General features: G+C 42.4%; 1 protein-coding gene across 2 annotated transcripts in view; it reads right to left on the bottom strand.

The window, feature by feature from the left end:
* The window catches only part of ENDOV (endonuclease V), a 162542-nt gene that overhangs the window by 39460 nt on the left and 105210 nt on the right, over positions 1–17872 (bottom strand). Inside the window, exon 9 of one of the 2 annotated variants that reach the window (XM_077253325.1) lies at positions 5050–5202. The exons of the other annotated variant lie outside the window; for it this stretch is intronic. Within the exon in view, the coding sequence (XP_077109440.1) occupies positions 5143–5202 (60 nt within the window). The 3' untranslated portion in view covers positions 5050–5142. Of the gene's footprint in view, positions 1–5049; positions 5203–17872 lie in introns of those variants that run through there. 2 annotated transcript variants of the gene reach the window in all.

The following is a 17872-nucleotide window of genomic DNA, read 5'->3' as shown; positions in this document are numbered from 1 at the left end:
CATCGTCACAATATAAAAAAAGGCTTACTCACTCATGGTCTGTCCAGACATTATGCCCTGATGCATAATAAGGACTTTAAACTATTAAAAATCAGCCCTATTGATCATATACCTAAGCATGTACCTAACAGATCCATGAAATTAAATAGGAAAGAAGTATATTTGGATCTACAAATTAGGTAGCCTAAAACCACAAGGCTTAAATGAAATAACTGAGGTTTTCATCTGAATAGTGCACTTTTTTCCCCCCTATTTTTAGATGTTTATATATTTTTATTTATTTTTGTATATGTATATATATATATATATATATATATATATATATATATATATATATATATATATGTTTGTATGTGTATATATATGTATATATTTAGTGTAACTACCAAGGTTGTATTTGAATGCGCAGCCCTCCTCCCCTTTTTTTAAGAATTTGATATTTCTATATTTATATTTTTATTTGTATAGTTATGATTGATTTTTAATCCTTTGTGCTTTGAGCCATTTAAGATTTAAATATATATTTACATTTAGGATCATCTTGGAATAATTTCTGCCTTTAATCCATGTAATTCCTTTTTTTATATTTTTATATTTTTTACAAGAAAATTCTTCTTCTTCTGCCCTCATGTTTGCATAGTCTGAGTCTGCCCTGGAGAGGAGCGCTTTCACTCTTTTAATCCATACAAATTGTCTCCACCACAACTGTGTCCTAAAAAATGGTTTATTTTCTCTTGGGATCAAATCCTGGGAGATAGTGCTGATTGTGGCAGCTTCACAGGGTGTAATGACCCCTCCCGACAGGAGTAACTCAATCCTTTACTCTGCTGTTCTTTGTGATCACTGAGTGCTGTGCATTCATTCATTCCCCTCCCTGGGCAATGCTAAATTGTCTTTTGTTACATATGATATCTATCATTGGTCCTTGGACAGGTGAAGTGTTACTTTCACTTTGTTTCTGCGCTCACCTTAAACGCTGGTTTGCTGCTTAAACTGTTACTCTTATATACGTGACGCAATTTTAAACTCACTAATTATAATTTTCGTAATTTTAGATCACCACAAATTACCACAAATTACCGTATTTTACGCTTTGTAAGACGCACTTTATTTCCCCCAAATTTGGGGGGGAAATGTGGGTGCGTCTAACAAAGCGGATATACCGCTTACCATTACAGGCTGGGATGAGGGGGTGTCCGCCGCTGCTACCGCCCGCCGCCGCTGTCGCCCGCCGCCGCTGTCACCCGCCGCCACTGCCGGGGTTGTCCGCTGCTGCCCCGGGTGATGCTGGAGGCTCCGATGCTGCGGGGGGCTCTGGCGACATTTTGTGAAAGACCAGAGCCCCCCGGCAGTTCGTCCATGCGTTCTAGTATGACTAACTCCTGGAAAATGGCCGCCGGAATCTCGGGAGATGAGATTTCAGCACTGAGATCTCATCTCTCGAGATTCCGGCGGCCATTTTCCCGGAGTCAGTCATACAGGAACGCATGGACGAACTGCCGGGGGGCTCTGGTCTTTCACAAAATGTTGCCAGAGCCCCCCGCAGCACCGGAGACAGCCCTGGAGACAGCCCTGCAGCACCAAAGCCCCCTGTAGTACCAGAGCCCCCTGCAGCACCAGAGCCCCCTGCAGCACCAGAGCCCCCTGCAGCACCCCTCATCCCAGCCTGCAGCACAGCAGCCCCCATGCAGCACCGAAGCCCCCCTGCAGACCCCATCATCCCAGCCTGCAGCAATGCTCCACTCCTGCCTCCAGCAACGACCCTGGGACCCTGATCCACCGCAGCCACAACCCCTGGTAAGCAATAAGACGCATGGATTATAAGAAGCCCCCTCAATTTATTAAAAAAAGTTTTTTCCTATTTTTCTCCTCAAAATTTGGGGTGCGTCTTATAATCTGGAGCGTCTTACAAAGCGAAAAATACGGTAATCTTCATATATATATTTATATTTTTTAATGTAAAATAATAAAACATGATTTTATGCCACATTCAATGTAAAGATTCCAATGGATTTTTTATAAGAAAAAGCAGCTTGTCGATTCCACACGGTAGTTCATCTGTAAGGCATTCGCTTCCGAACTGGAGAAATTCCTTTTCTTACAGATTCTTGTCCATTTAAGTAGAGATCTCTTTTTTTTTTTTTTGTTCCTCCTCCTAAATGCTGCAAATTTTGAACTATTGTCTAGAAATATAAAAGATGTCAGTGTATTTTTTTCATTATATATACCTCTCTAACCGTTTGAATTGTTAATTGTGCGTTATCATTGAACTTTGACACTGAGTCATCTGACCTGTTTGCGCCCTTTTTTTTGTAACCTAGCAAAACTATTTATACCTGTGATGCCTGTATATTCTGTGTGGTATTTCCTGATGAAGGGGGCATGAGACCCCTGAAACGCGTTGAATAAAACCACTGTGAATCAACTATACTCTCCTGAAATTCATCTTAGCGGCAGGGCAGAATTTTAACTACAAATCTCCCTTTGAAGACATAAAGTTAAAGATGACACATTTCCATTGCAGTTTAGGCAAAAAAAAATAAATATATATATATATATATATATATATATATATATATATACATACACATACATATGTTTTCGTATTTTACATTTTAAAAATGACAAAAAGAAAATGAGTCAATGCAAAAGTTTGGACACTTATGGCTTATTCACTTTCATCGTTAGGAAAGACCATGAGATACAAATTTACCAGTTTTATAAAAACCCAGCCTCCTCTAACCATGTGCCAAACACAGCAGTCATGGGTTATTCTAAGCAGCTGTCTAGCACTCTGAAAATGAAAATAGTGGAGGCCCACAAAGCAGGAGAAGGCTATAAGAAGATAAAGTGTTTTCAAGTTGGCCTTTCTTCAGTTCAAAATGTAATTAAGAAATGGCAGTTATCAGGAACAGTGGAGGTCAAGATAAAATCTGGAAGACCAAGCAAAATTTCAGTTAGAGCTGCTCGTAGGATTGCTAGAGGCGCAAATCAGAACCCCAGCTTGACTGCAAAATACTCTGGAGTTGAGGGACTTTGTTATACTGTTCAGAGACACCTGCACAAATATAGCCTTCATGGAAGAGTCATCAGAAGAAAACCTCTCCAGCATCCTCACCATAATATTCAGTGTCAGAAGTATGCAAAACAACATCTAAACAATCTTGATACATGTTGGAAACAAGTTCTGTGAACCAATGAGGTTAAAATAGAACTCTTAGGCCACAATCATTCAGGAAAAGAACATCTTGCCAACCATTAAGCATGGGGGTGGATCAATCATGCTTTGGGGTTGTGTTGCAGCCAATGGCACCAGGAACATTTCACGGGTAGGGCGAAGAATAGATTCAATAACATTTCAAGAAATTATTGATGCAAACAAAACACCATCTGTAAAAAAATCTGAAGTTGAAAAGAGAATGGCTACTACAAATGGATAATGATTCTAAACAGATGTCAAAATCCACAATGGACTACCTCAAAAGGTGCAAGCTGAAGGTATTACAATGGCTCTCACAGTCCACTGATCTGAACATCATTGAAAATCTGTGGCTAGACCTCAAAATAGCAGTGTATGCAAGACGACCCAGGAATCTCACAGAACTTGAAGAATTTTCAAAGGAACAATGGATGAAAATCCCTCAAACAAGAATTGAAAGACTCTTGTCAGGCTATAAAAAGCGTTTACAAGCTGTGATACTTTCAAAAGGGGGTGCTACTAGGTACTAACTATTCAGGGTGCCCAAACCTTTACAGCAGTTCTTTTTCTTTTTTGTAATTTTTAAAATTTTAAAGATGAATATATTCATATATATATATATATATATATATATATATATATATATATATATATATATATATATATTTTTTTTTTTTTTTGCCTAAAATACAAAGGAAATGTGTCATCTTTAACTTTAGGTCTTTTAGAGATCATTTCATCTTCAACTTAACTGTTCACAATATCAGTAATTTTGCCCAGGGGTGCCCAAACCTTTATATATATAGGGGAGGTCTATCTATGCTGATAAGCATATGGTAAACTGTTGTAATAAAGCATATTTTATAGAATTAGCAAAAACTGAACATTTCCAAGATTTACAGCTGTCTGTCCTGACTGGCATTCACATTTTCAGACAGGCTAGCTGCCGGCCACGAGCTGGAGATTAAGTGGCCTCATGGCAGATATAAAGCAGTTCGTCTCTCAATATGTCCCGGCCGCCAGACATAACACATTGCGATGGTGCTTCAGATGCAATAAATCCAGGCTGGGATGGGGGGGCACTAACTATACTGAGGCCTCGGGCTGCGGATAACGGATGGCTCATCCCGCGCACCGTTCTCACCTGTCTGCACTGAAACAAATATTTTTACTCACTTATTGCCATTTTTACTGCTGCGCAGAGACATATCATCTCCCTTTTCTGAACTCCGGGCTGGTAGCTCTCACTGTAAAAACTGCAGCTGTGTGAACAGGACTATGCCAAGTGGCTTTGGCTGGGGGCGCGTGTGGCTGAGCTCCGGGGGACCAGTCGTTAATTCTGCATATATCTCTGCTATCCTGTCCTGCAATTTTTGAAAAAGACATCCCTTTACTTTCTATTGCCTGATTTTAGGAAAGTTCCTACTGAGGTCATCACCCAACTTTCTTAAAGAGGTATTCGGGTATAAGCAAGTAGCATGGCGCTAACGGTTAGATCGGTATGAATCCTATTGATCGCTAGAACTAAGGACTTTTGTCCCACATTCTCCCCTAGTCATAAGACTGCATCCAGAAAGAGAAGGTCAGACATGTGCCCGGTCCGATCAAAGTCTCCGTCAGGGCCTGAGACTTCTAAGTAAAACGTGTGCGCAAGAGTGACTTGTCACACCATGTCGGGCCTTTTAGCTGGAGAGAACCAGGTGAAATCTTTGTCCAGCTGGGGCCCTCTTGGAGTGCCAGGATTAGAGACCCACGGGCCTAGTTCTCCCCCCTAGACACAAGACCGAGGGGTATGGGAATGAACATATAAACTAACTGAAGCGATATTAGTCGCCACACAACTAAGATTTTAATTGTTTATTTTTTTATTTAAATGCATGTATTTTGAGAGAAAAATATTTTTTGCAATTGGGTCTCAATAAAAATGTTGCACCATTTGGCATTTACAGGTTGTTTTCTTGCACTTTCAAGGTTTGATGTGGTCTGTGGTCACCTGAGAAGAGCTGAGAAAAAGACAGAAATAAATTATAAACTTTCCTTTGAGATGTTAGAATGAGCTCACAGATGAATCATCCCAGCAGCCTGGGTCTCTAATAGGGCTAAAGTTAATGATGACACAATTCCTTTGTATTTTAGGCAAAAATATATGTATTTATTTTCATGTTTTACATTTTAAAAATTACAAAAAGGAAAATGGGCCAATGCAAAAGTTTGGGCACCATGCATGGTTAGTACCTAGTAGCACCCCCTTTTGAAAGTATCACAGCTTGTAATCCCTTTTTGTAGCCAGACAAGAGTCTTTCAATTCGGATTTTCATCCATTCATCCTTGGAAAATTCTTCCAGTTCTGAGAGATTCCTGAGTCGTCTTGCATGCACTGTTATTTTGAGGTCTAGCCACAGATTTTCAATGATGTTCAGATCGGGGGACTGTGAGGACCATTATAATATCTTCAGCTTGTGCCTTTTCAGATAGTCCATTGTGGATTTTAACCTCTGTTTAGGATCATTATCCATTTGTAGAAGCTATACTTTTTTCAACTTCAGCTTTTTTACAGACGGTGTTATGTTTGCATCAAGAATTTGTTGACATTTCATTGAATCCATTCTTCCCTCTACCCATGAAATGCTCCCCTGTGCCATTAGCTGCAACACAACTATGAAGCATGATTGATCCCCTCGCATGCTTAATGGTTGGCGAAATGTTCTTTTCCTGAACCTGAAATTGTGTGCCCTTTTTTCTCCACACATACCTTTAATCATTGTGGCCAGCGAGTTCTATTTTATTCTCACCTGTCCACAGGACTTGTTTTCAAAGTGCATCAGGCTTGTTTACATGTTCTTTTGCATACTTCTGATTCTGAATTATATGGTGAGAATGCAGGAGAGATTTTCTTCTGTTGACTCTTCCATATTTGTGCATATGTCCCTGAACACTAGAACAATGTACAACTTCAGAGTCTGCTAAATCTTTCCGAAGGTCTTTTTCAGTCAAGTGGGGGTTCTGAGTTCCCGCTCTAGCAATCCTACGAGCAGCTCTCACTGAAATTTTGCTTGGTTTTCCAGACCTTATCTTGACCTCCACTGTTCCTATTAACTGCCATTTCTTAATTACATTTCAAACAGAGGAAAGGGCAAATTGAAAACGGTTTGCTATGTTCTTATAGCCTTCTCCTGCTTTGTGGGCTTCCACCATTCTCAGAGGGCTAGGCAGCTGCTTAGAAGAACCCATGGCTGCAATTTTTGGGCACAAGGTTAGAGGAGGCTAGGTTTTTATAAAGCTGGGAAATTTGCATCACCTGGTCTTTACAAACAATGATAGTGAACAAGGCATAACCCTAACAGGCTAATTAAGGTCTGAAACCTTGGTCAAAGTTTTCTGAGCACACAAATCTCCAAGGTTACCCAAACTTTTGCATTGGCCCATTTTCCTTTTTGTAATTTTTAAAATGTAAAACATGACATGGTGCCGACATGGGAGGTGAATATAGGCTTTATTATTTTTTGGAGCCGAACATTTAGTTTAAGAAGAGGATGTCCCAATAATGGACAACTCCTCTAACTGTTCACAATCAGTAATTTTGACCAGGGGTGCCCAAACTTCCTTTCACTGGGACGGTCCTCATATGAGCCAGTTTCTTTGTAGCGCTTGATGGTTTTTGCCACTGCACTTAGGGACACTTTCAAAGTTTTCCCAATTTTTCGGACTGAATGACCTTAATTTCTTAAAGTAATGATGGCCACTCGTTTTTCTTTACTTAGCTGCTTTTTTCTTGCAATAATACAAATTCCAACAGTCTATTCAGTAGGACTATCAGCTGTGAATCCACCAGACTTCTGCTCAACACAACTGATGGTCCCAGCCCCATTTATAAGGCAAGAAATCCCACTTATTAAACCTGACAGGGCATACCTGTGAAGTGTAAACCATTTCTGGTGACTACCTCTTGAAGCTCATCAAGAGAATGCCAAGAGTGTGCAAAGCAGTCATCAAAGCAAAAGATGGCTACTTTGAAGAACGTAGAATATAAGACATAATTTCAGTTGTTTCACACTTTATTGTTAAGTATATAATTCCATAAAAATGTGTGTGTGTATATATATTTATCTATATCTATATCTATCTATCTATCTATCTATCTATCTATCTATCTATCTATCTATCTATCTATAAAAGTTTGGGCACCCCTGGTCAAAATTACTGATTCTGTACAGTTAGAGGAGTATATATCGGGGAAGTTACGTAAAATAGCAATTGATGGACATGTAATAGATGGACAGGGGAGGTCTATCAATGCTGATAAGCATATGGTGAACTATTGTATTGTATTGTATCTTTTATGGAATTAGAAATAAGTGCCACTGTATCAAAGCCACTCTTGGCACGCCTCTGACTAAAAGCCGGCGGCTCCAGGGTGAGATAACGTTAATTTTCTCCCTCTAGTCGTGCTTTCAGTAAAGGAGCTAGAAAACATTAGAATGATAGTAACCTGCAGATTAACACAATATCTGCAGGTTAATAGTGCTTGGGGCCATCACAGGTTCCCTTTAACCCCTTTACCCCCAAGGGTGGTTTGCATGTTAATGACCGGGCCAATTTTTACAATTCTGACCACTGTCCCTTTATGAGGTTATAACTCTGGAACGCTTCCATGAATCCCGGTGATTCTGACATTGTTTTCTCGTGACATATTGTACTTCATGGTAGTGGTAAAATTTCTTAGATATGACTTGCATTTATTTGTGAAAAAAAACAGAAATTTGGCGAAAATTTCGTAATTTTCCAACTTTGAATTTTCATGCCCTTAAATCACAGAAATATGTCACACAAATTACTTAATAAGTAACATTTCCCACAAGTTTACTTTACATCAGCACAACTTTGGAACCAAATTTTTTTTTGTTAGGAAGTTATAAGGGATAAAAGTTGACAAGCGATTTCTCATTTTTACAACACCATTTTTTTTAGGGACCACATCACATTTGAAGCAACTTTGAGGGGTCTATATGATAGAAAATACCCCAAATTGACACCATTCTAAAAACTGCACCTCTCAAGGTGCTCAAAACCACATTAAAGAAGTTTATTAACCCTTCAGGTGCTTCACAGGAATTTTTGGAATGATTAAAAAAAAAAATGAACATTTAACTTTTTTTTCACAAAAAATTTACTTCAGATCCAATTTATTTTACCAAGGGTAACAGGAGAAATTGTACCCCAAAAGTTGTACAATTTGTCCTGAGACTTTTCAATGCAAAATTGACTGAAATTGCAGAGACCCTGATGTGCCTAAACAGTGAAAACCCCCAAAAGTGACACCATTTTGGAAAGCAGACCTAAGGAACTAATCTAGATGTGTGGTGGGCACTTTGAACCCCCAAGTGCGTCACAGAAGTTTACAATGTAGAGCCGTAAAAATAAAAAATCATTTTTTTTCACAAAAATGATTTTTTTGCCCCCAATTTTTTTTCCTAAGGGTAACAGGAGAAATTTGACCCCAAAAGTTGTTGTGCAATTTGTCCTGAGTACGCTGATACCCCATATGTGGGGGCAAACCACTGTTTTGGCGCATGGCAGAGCTCAGAAGGGAAGGAGCGCTGTTTGACTTTTCAATGCAAAATTGTCTGGAATTGAGATCAGACGCCATGTCACGTTTGGAAAGCCCATGATGTGCCTAAACAGTGGAAACCCCCCAATTCTAATTCCAACCCTAACCCCAACACACCCCTAACCCAAATCCCAACCCTAACCATAACCCTAACCACAAATCTAACCCAAACACACCCCTAACCCAAATCCCAACCCTAACCATAACCCTAACCCTAATCCCAACCCTAACCCCAACCCTAACTTTAGCCCCAACCCTAACTTTAGCCCCAACCCTAATCCTAATGAGAAAATGGAAATACTTTTTTTTTATTTTATTATTTTTCCCTAACTAAGGGGGTGATAAAGGGGGGTTTGATTTACTATTTATAGCGGGTTTTTATGTTTGGCAGCTGTCACACACTAAAAGACGCTTTTGTTGCAAAAAATAGTTTTTGCATCACCATATTTTGAGAGCTGTAATTTTTCAATATTTTGGCAGCGCGTCTCGATGGCAGCGATTGGGACCCTGCATCATGCTGCGGGGTCTCTGATCCAAAGGCAGAGGGGCTGCCAGCCCCTATGCCAGCTCCGGAACGCTGCAATCATGTTTGATAGCAGTGTTCTGGGGGTTAAAGGATGGACCGCTCCTGCCACTTAGCTGATTGTCACAGCTGACACCCAGTAATGACACCCGGCCATGATCAGCTGCGCTCCCCCCGTGAGCGCGGTTGATTGCACATAACGTACTATCCCGTCCATGGTCAGACGGCCCCAGGGCACATGGACGGGATAGAACGTCAGATAGCAGAAATGGGTTAATGAAACACAGTTGCAAAATGATTTTTAACCCAAAATACATGCATTTACATGAAAAAGAAAAACAGTCCGTAAACAGCTGCTAGTGGTTCTGCAATTTCCTCCGCTAACTCTTTTAGTACCCTAGGATATAATTCATCTGGACCAGGAGATTTATATTAATTTAAATTAGCTAAGTGTTCCCTCACCATCTCTCTGTTTATTGATAGTGTGGATTCTTTTATTCCTTCAATATCACTGATCTTACAATTGCTTTCTTAGGGGATACAAATGGAAAATAGGAATTTAAAAGTTCAGCCTTCTCAACATCATTTTTGACCACTTCACCTTTTTCATCCTGTAAAAATTCTATAGCATCTTTGACTTATCTTTTGCTTTTGACATACCCCCAAAATACTTCTACTTTTATTGGTCTCCCTTACAAGCCTCACTTCATTACTGGCTTTAGCTGTTCTAACTTTTGCCCTGCATTCAGCGTTTTATTATTATATATGAGGACTCGGAGTAACTCGATGCAATGAACCACATGCAGGGCATGCGGGATGTGGCAAGCAGAATGTTTTGTCCTGTGATGCCATCTATTGGCCATTTAGTTTTCATTCTAGATATCCTACACAACTAAATTGGGGCTCTTTCAAGCCTGGACCATGCAGGACCCTAGAGATGTGAGCCAACCATGTCACAACCAGGGATACAAAGTAAATCCTTTTACGAGCCTAACCCACAAAGGACGAAACTTTTAGTCCCTGGTCACAGCAAACATCAACATTAGAAGAAAAGTTCTGGGTCTTTTTTACGGTTTTCCGTCACGTATTATGCACCAATTCTAAAGCTCTGAACTGCGAGCTTCAAATAGTGGTGTCTACAGGCATATAGAATTTGTATCTTTCAATCTCTGGCTCTAATAAGAAAAGCCGATGATTAGGAGCTGTGAAGAGTGGATCTCTGACCCTATAAAGAAATTGAAAGAGCCTTAACACTGCAAATGGTTTTGCAAAAGATAGAATGGAGTGCAGAGTCTACAGCAGGGGTGGAGAATCTATTTTCTGCCAAGGGCCATATAGATATTTATACCATCCTTCGGGGGCCGTACAAACTCGGCCCGCAAAGTACATCATTGCATGCCCTTCAGTGTTCAGTAGTGAACACTGCGCATGTGTGCTAACAGAGCAAGAAGAAATTAATGAGCTGGTGGTAATCAAAAAACAACTCCCTGCCAAAGCACTGCGGTCCCTAAGAATCTGCCCGGGGCCGGATAAAAAAAGTAATCGAGGGCCATAAATGGCCTGGGGACCTGAGGTTCCCGACCCCTGGTCTAAAGGTTTCTCTGGTGACGACCCAACCCGCTTGGAGGTCTGGACTTGGCTGCAATCAGCTCTACGTAGGGGTCACAAGTTGGAAGCCTAAAATGTACAGGACTGGGGTGGCTATAAAGATAAGACAGGTAATAGTCAGAAATATGGGTCACAGTTATAAGAATTACACTGGAAAGTCTTTTGCACAGTGCTCAGAAGGAGTCCAGAGTCATAACCAAGGGGACTGAAGTTGAGCATCATCACATAGTCTCATCTATGAGGACCGGACTGGAGAGTGGTCAGACAAAGACATGGGTCAGAGTCAGGATTAGCTGGAGTGGAGCATGATCAGAGAGCTGTGGGTCAGATGTAGGAGGACTGAGCAGAAGCAAAGTTAGATGAAGCCATGTATCAATGTCAGAACCAAATATGGGTTAGAGCCAAGAGGACTAGATTGAAGTGTGGTCAGATGAAGCCACAAGTCGCAGCCTGGAGGGCTAGACCAGAGCATAATCAGATGTAGCCTGGTCAGCAGTAATAGATTGAAGAATGATCATAGGATGACATGGATCAGAGCCAAGAGAACTGCAGTGGAGAGTGATCAGAAAGAATAGATCACATCCAAGAGTTATGGCCTGGAGAGAAAGACATGATTCAGAGCAAGGAGAACCAGATTTGCTCAGTGTTAAGAAGGAGCTAAGAGCCAGAGCCAAGAGGACTAGACTTAAGTGTGGTCAGATGAAGCCATGGATCAAAGTAAGGAGGATTACACTGGAGCATGGTCAAAAAGAGTCGCCCTGCTGGAACTAACTGAAGCATGGTTAGAAGATGCTGTAGATGAGAGCTAGGAGCACCACACCTGTACTGTGTTCAGAAAGAGTCATGTGTCACATCCAATAGGACTTTACTGCAGAGTGGTCAGGCAGAGATGTGGGTCACAGCCAGAAGGAATATCTGAATATCAGAGCATGGTCAGACTGAGACATGGGCGAGAACCAGGAGGACTCGGGCATTAGACCATAAAACAGTATAAGGCTATGTTCACACGTTGCGCTTTTGTTGCGTTTATTTTCTGCAGGCAACACCTGATCTCTTGGCAGTAAAGAAGCTGCTTACAAAAAGCAGGTTTTTCTGCGTTTTCATTGCCTCTTGTGCATGCTGATAAAGTTTAGTACCTCTCAAAAAAACATGATGCACCTTGCTTAGATTTTTGCACCAAACACATAGCAAAACCTTATACCTGCGTTTTTTGCTGCATTTTTGCACTTACTCATTGCTTTCTATGGGTAAAAAAATGCTGAAAGTAACATGCTGCAGTTTTCAAAAACTCAGTCAGGAAAAAAAAACCAAGGTGTGCATGAGATTTCCGAAATCTTACAGCTTTGCTGGTGCTGTAAAGCACAGCTTAAAATTTGCATAAAAAACACAGCTAAAACGCAACGTGTGAACATAGCCTATGAAAGCAGATTGCAGGGAGAATAATGAAGAAAGTCCAGGAAGTCTGAATCAAGTCAAGTGCCAGAACAAAGAACGAGATGGCCAGAGGCAACAGGGACAGGACCCTGACAGAACGGGAACAAGAACTGTGCTGACACTCAAGCAATGTCAGGATGACAGTGAGACTGAACTGCATCTGGTTGCCATTGCGACCATACATCCTATGCACTTTACATGATATACAAGAATGACCCTTTTCACTTTCTATTTTTACGCTGTTTTGATTTCCGGCCTAATGAGAATCGGGAGGGGTTAACTGGAGCTGAACAGCAGCATGATGGAGAGCAGCAGTAAGACTCAGATTATGGGGCTTACAGATAACAAGCTTTCCTGGTTATATAACTCAGCGCAGGTCTTTTGTGGACAGTCTTCAAATGCTTCTTTTAGGCACAATAGCAACTTACAAAGTGCAAAGCAATGATTGAAACCTTCTAAATTCCCTGAATGTGCCCATTGGGGTGACCAATTTCATTAGAAATGGAAGACTAAGTCCAAGTTAACTGCAAGTTCGTAGATATCAGCAAGTCAAGAGCTCAGAAACCAGATCCCAAATGTGGAGCTATTAATCCAATGACCATGCTGGATTATAAAGCGTTGGACCATCAAAAGTTTATAAGGCTTAAAGGGATTTTACAAGGTTAGAAAAAAGCTGCACCACACCTCACCACAGGCTGCACCTGGTACTGCAGCTTAGCTCTACTGAGCAACCCGTGGCCAGCAGAGGAGCTGGTTTTAGAAGAAAGCTGACAATTGTTTGACTTTCTGGAATTCATGTGGGCTATTTCTCCCACTGTGGAACTGGCTCTCCCTCAAATTGAGTTGGTCGAGTGGCTTGCTGCACCCCTAAGAAAATTTAATTCTGCAATTTTACCACCAGGTACCCTATACATACCTGTACCTGAACATCAATGCCTCATGACCTGTTCATATGTTTCGCTTTCTGATTGCTCAAGAAAGCCAATCTATCAGATGACTCTCTGATAAGGATTCTTTTAACCTCTTTTGCTGTCCGGGGTTTCAATTCTATATAAACTTTATGGGCAAAAGCTTTAGGACTCCTCCACGATACACCTACAGGAACTTTTTTTTAAATCAGATTCTACATCCATAGATATACAGGTGCTTTTCACAAAATTAGAATATCATCAAAAAGTGGATTTATTTCAGGTCTTCAATACAGAAAGTGAAACATATATTATATAGTCATTACAAACAGAGTGATCTATTTCACGTGTTTATTTCTGTTAATGTTGATGATTATGTCTTACAGCCAATGAAAACCCAAAAGTCATAACCTCAGTAAATTAAAATAAATTAAATTAACTAGTAGATGATATTCTAATTTTGTGAGAAGCACCTGTATGTATGGAGTCGGTCCCATTGCAGTTATAACAGCTCCCTAGCTCTTCTGGAAAGACTTTTGATGATATTTTGGAGGCAGCTGTGGGAATATTGCCTCATCATCCAGAAGAGCATTTGTGAGGCCAGACATTGATGTTGGGGACAGGCCGGGGTCACAATCTCCATTCTAACTCCCCCCAAAGGTGCTGTATGGGTTGAGGTCCTGGTTTTGTGTGGCAGGTCATGTTCTTCCACAACAAACTCCCCCAACTATGTTTGCATGCACTGGGCACAGTCATGGGGAACAGAAAAGGGCCTTCCCCCAAACTCTTCCTACAAAGATGGAAGAATACAATTGTCCTGGTATATTGAAGCATTAAGATTCCCTTTTACTGGAACATGTTTGCATGGCTCCAGAGTCCAGTTGTGGCCGCTTTGCACCACTACATCTGAGATAGGCATTGTGCTTGGTGATGTAAGGCTAAATACAGCTGCTTGGCCATGAAGCTCCCGGTGGGATAAAGTTGCAATCTGCAGCGCTATAGCATGTAAACAAGAAATATATGAAATTTGAATTGCATTACCGCTCTAGAAAATATGAAAAAACAAAGATACTTGCCACATAATTTGGCCAATTTATGTATGCCCAGGAGCCAACGATAAGGCGATCTTCATTGCTAGGAAACTTTCCTAATGTGATTACTAACGCCGCAAATCACTCAGGCGCGGGGACTCGAATATATTATTCGAGGATGCCCAAGATACTTGGATAACACCCGAGCATGCTCGGATAACACGTTATCCGAGCATTGTCGCTCATCCCTAATAACTTACATATAAAGTTGCACTCTGTACCACTATAGCATGTAAACATGATCTATATGAAATTTTAATTGCTCTTGAAAATACTAGAAAAAAAAAGACATACTTGGCACATAATTTGGCCAATTAATGCATGGCCAGCAGTCAACTTCATTACTGGGAATCTATTCTAATGTGAATCCTCTCCTAGGCTGAAGCCTATACTTATGGATGGGTAGGATCCGGCTGTAATTAAAACCGCTAATATTTCTGTCCTCTGCTCCTAAGCACTCAGTGAACCCACTCTATAACGTTACGGGGTTTCCATTTCGTGGCTGAGTTTCTGCGGTTCCTTCCACTTCTTAGTAATATCACTCACTGGTGATGGGGAAGATTTAGGAGGTAAAAATGTCATGAATGGACTTGTTACTCTGGTGGCTCCTTTTATCGGACTACGCTGGTATCAGGGAGCTTTGCACCACCAGCCATTCTGTTCCACATTAGTATAGGCAGATAGCATGACGAGGGGCCGGAGGTTATACACCAAGGGCTGGATGTTATATGCCCGGGGGTGAGAGGCCGGATGTTATACACTGGAGGGTAATGGGCAGGAAGTTATACGCCGGGGGGGGGGGGGGTAATGAGCTGGATGTTATACGCCCGGGGGCGATAGGCCAGATGTTATACGCCGGGGTAATGAGCCAGATGTTATATGCCGGGGGCGAGAGGCCAGATGTTATACGCCCGGAGGTGAGAGGCAGGATGTTATACGCCCGGGGCGAGAGGTCGGATATTATACGCCGGGGGTAATGGGCTGGATGTTATATGCCGGGGGCCAGAGGCCAGATGTTATACGCCCGGGGGCGAGAGGCCGGATGTTATACCCTCGGTGGCGAGGTGCCAGATGACAAACCTGAATGCAACGATTTAAATGTGTCCCCCAATTTTATCCCCATATAGGGTATAATATCAATATATTTGTAATCCAGGATAGATTAACTGGCAGCTCAGACTAACGACACCATGATTAACAAAATGGCCGCAGCCTGGGAGGCAACAGGACCATGCTGCAACTACAATACAAAGGTCCAAAAAATGGCTTCACAGCAACATAGGGATAAAAGTCCAAAAGTTTACTAGAGAGAACCTAACAGAGGATATATGGTGCCTGATCCATGGGCCACATACTTCAGGCACTGGCTGTGTGATTTCAGCCAGGAATGTTTGACTCTGAAACGTTCCAGCATTTCAGAAAAAAACATACCTTAAAAGCTGCCAGGAACCGAGCCGGACAGGAAACTAGTAGGACAGGAAGGTTCCTGATAGCATCTTGTTACCCTGGACTGACTAGTCTCTTCCTGCATACAAGTATGTATAGGGAGAGACCTATCAATCAAGGGCAGTGGGCGGAGAGAAGCCGCTGGGAGCATTTGTCTGACTAGTCTCCCGTGTGGCTAGGTGTTGTAACAAAACACTCCGGGATCGCCTTTGCTGGGGTCAAAGGTCACGTGGTTTGTGCATTGAACTCTGAGGCGACAGCAGGTTTCCAAGTTGACTGACCTCAAGTCAGGTTTATTAAAGTGAAAGCAAATACAGAAAACAAAACATAAAAATAAATCCTAGCCTGTCCAGCGCTAACTAAACAAATACGTTCCTATCTAACAACTGGGGGGGCTTCTCCCTCCCAGCTAACATTACATAGATCATGAGCACAGCTCTCACTCACGTTTGTCTCACACAGACAGGCATTCTGTGTGCCCCAGGCTGACACCTGAAACCTCCAGCTGGTCAGCCTTTATTCCTGCACTTATTAACCCCTCGGTATCCTGAAGATACTGAGCGGCCTAATTCACATAGGACAAATACCTGGGCGAGATATACCTGCCCCCGACTACCAGACCGACATGACTCTTACATATCCTCCCCCCCTGCTCAGACCACTCAGGTCGAGCAAGAATACTCTCAAAACAGTGTACTCGGGACAGGGCATCAGCGTTCCCCATCTGCACCCCGGGGCGGTGCTCCACCGTGAAAGAGTAAGCCTGCAAAGCAAGGAACCACCGGGTTACCCGACTATTACGGTCCTTGTGGAGATGCATCCACTTGAGAGGGGCATGGTCCGTGACCAGCCTAAACTTCCTACCTGCCAGGTAATATTTGAGGGAGTCGAGAGCCCATTTGATGGCTAGGCACTCTTTTTCAATCACGGCATACCTCTGCTCATGTACATTCAGTTTCCGACTGAGGTAGAGGACCGGGTGTTCGACTCCGTCCCTTACCTGGGAAAGTACAGCTCCGACACCAGTATCAGAAGCATCAGTTTGCACCACAAACTCGCTGCTGAAATCAGGAGTCACTAGTACGGGCTGAGAGCACAAAGCCCGTTTCAGACTGTGGAAGGCCTCTTCAGCCGCTGAGGACCATTTTACCATGACGGAATCCCTCCCTTTGGTAAGATCCGTCAAGGGGGTAGCCATGGCCGCAAAGTTGGGTATGAACCGGCGATAATAGCCGGCAATGCCCAGGAAAGCTTGAACTTGTTTCTTGTTCACTGGTTGCGGCCAGCCCTGAATTGCCTGTATTTTGTCGATCTGGGGTTTAACCACTCCCCTGCCAATCACGTAGCCCAAGTATCGGGCTTCTTCAAGGCCGATGTGACATTTCTTGGGATTCGCCGTTAAGCCTGCGTCTCTCAGGTCATCAATCACCGCCTGTACCTTCTGGAGGTGAGCTTCCCTGTCCACGCTGTAAATTATGATGTCGTCTAGGTAGGCAGAAGCGTACTGCCTGTGGGGCCTCAAGACTCGATCCATCAATCTCTGGAACGTTGCTGGGGCTCCGTGAAGTCCAAACGGCATGTAGATATACTGGAACAGCCCTTCCGGTGTAGCAAATGCCGTCTTCTCTCTGGCCGCCTCGGCCAGAGGGATCTGCCAGTACCCCTTTGTTAGATCCAGGGTCGTAATGTATCGGGCTTTACCCAGCCGATCGATCAACTCATCGACCCGGGGCATAGGGTAGGCATCAAATTTAGAAACCGCATTCAGTTTCCTAAAGTCATTGCAAAACCGTATAGAGCCATCCGGCTTAGGTATCAACACGATTGGACTGGTCCAGGCGCTGTGCGACTCTTCAATGACTCCTAAGTCCAACATTGCCTTCACCTCCCGGGAGACGGCTTCACGGCGTGCTTCCGGAATCCGGTATGGCTTCACATGAACTGTGACACCAGGCTCTGTGACAATCTCATGTTTCACTAGCCTAGTCTGGCCAGGTTTTTCCGAGAAAAACTGTTGGTTCTGTAACAAAAACTGCTTAACCTCAGATTTTTGTC

Source organism: Ranitomeya variabilis, chromosome 4, assembly GCF_051348905.1.
Source record: "Ranitomeya variabilis isolate aRanVar5 chromosome 4, aRanVar5.hap1, whole genome shotgun sequence".
Taxonomy (NCBI): Eukaryota; Metazoa; Chordata; class Amphibia; order Anura; family Dendrobatidae; genus Ranitomeya; species Ranitomeya variabilis.
The sequence above is the reverse complement of the archived record's forward strand: the minus strand, read 5'-3'. Positions and strand labels throughout refer to the sequence as shown.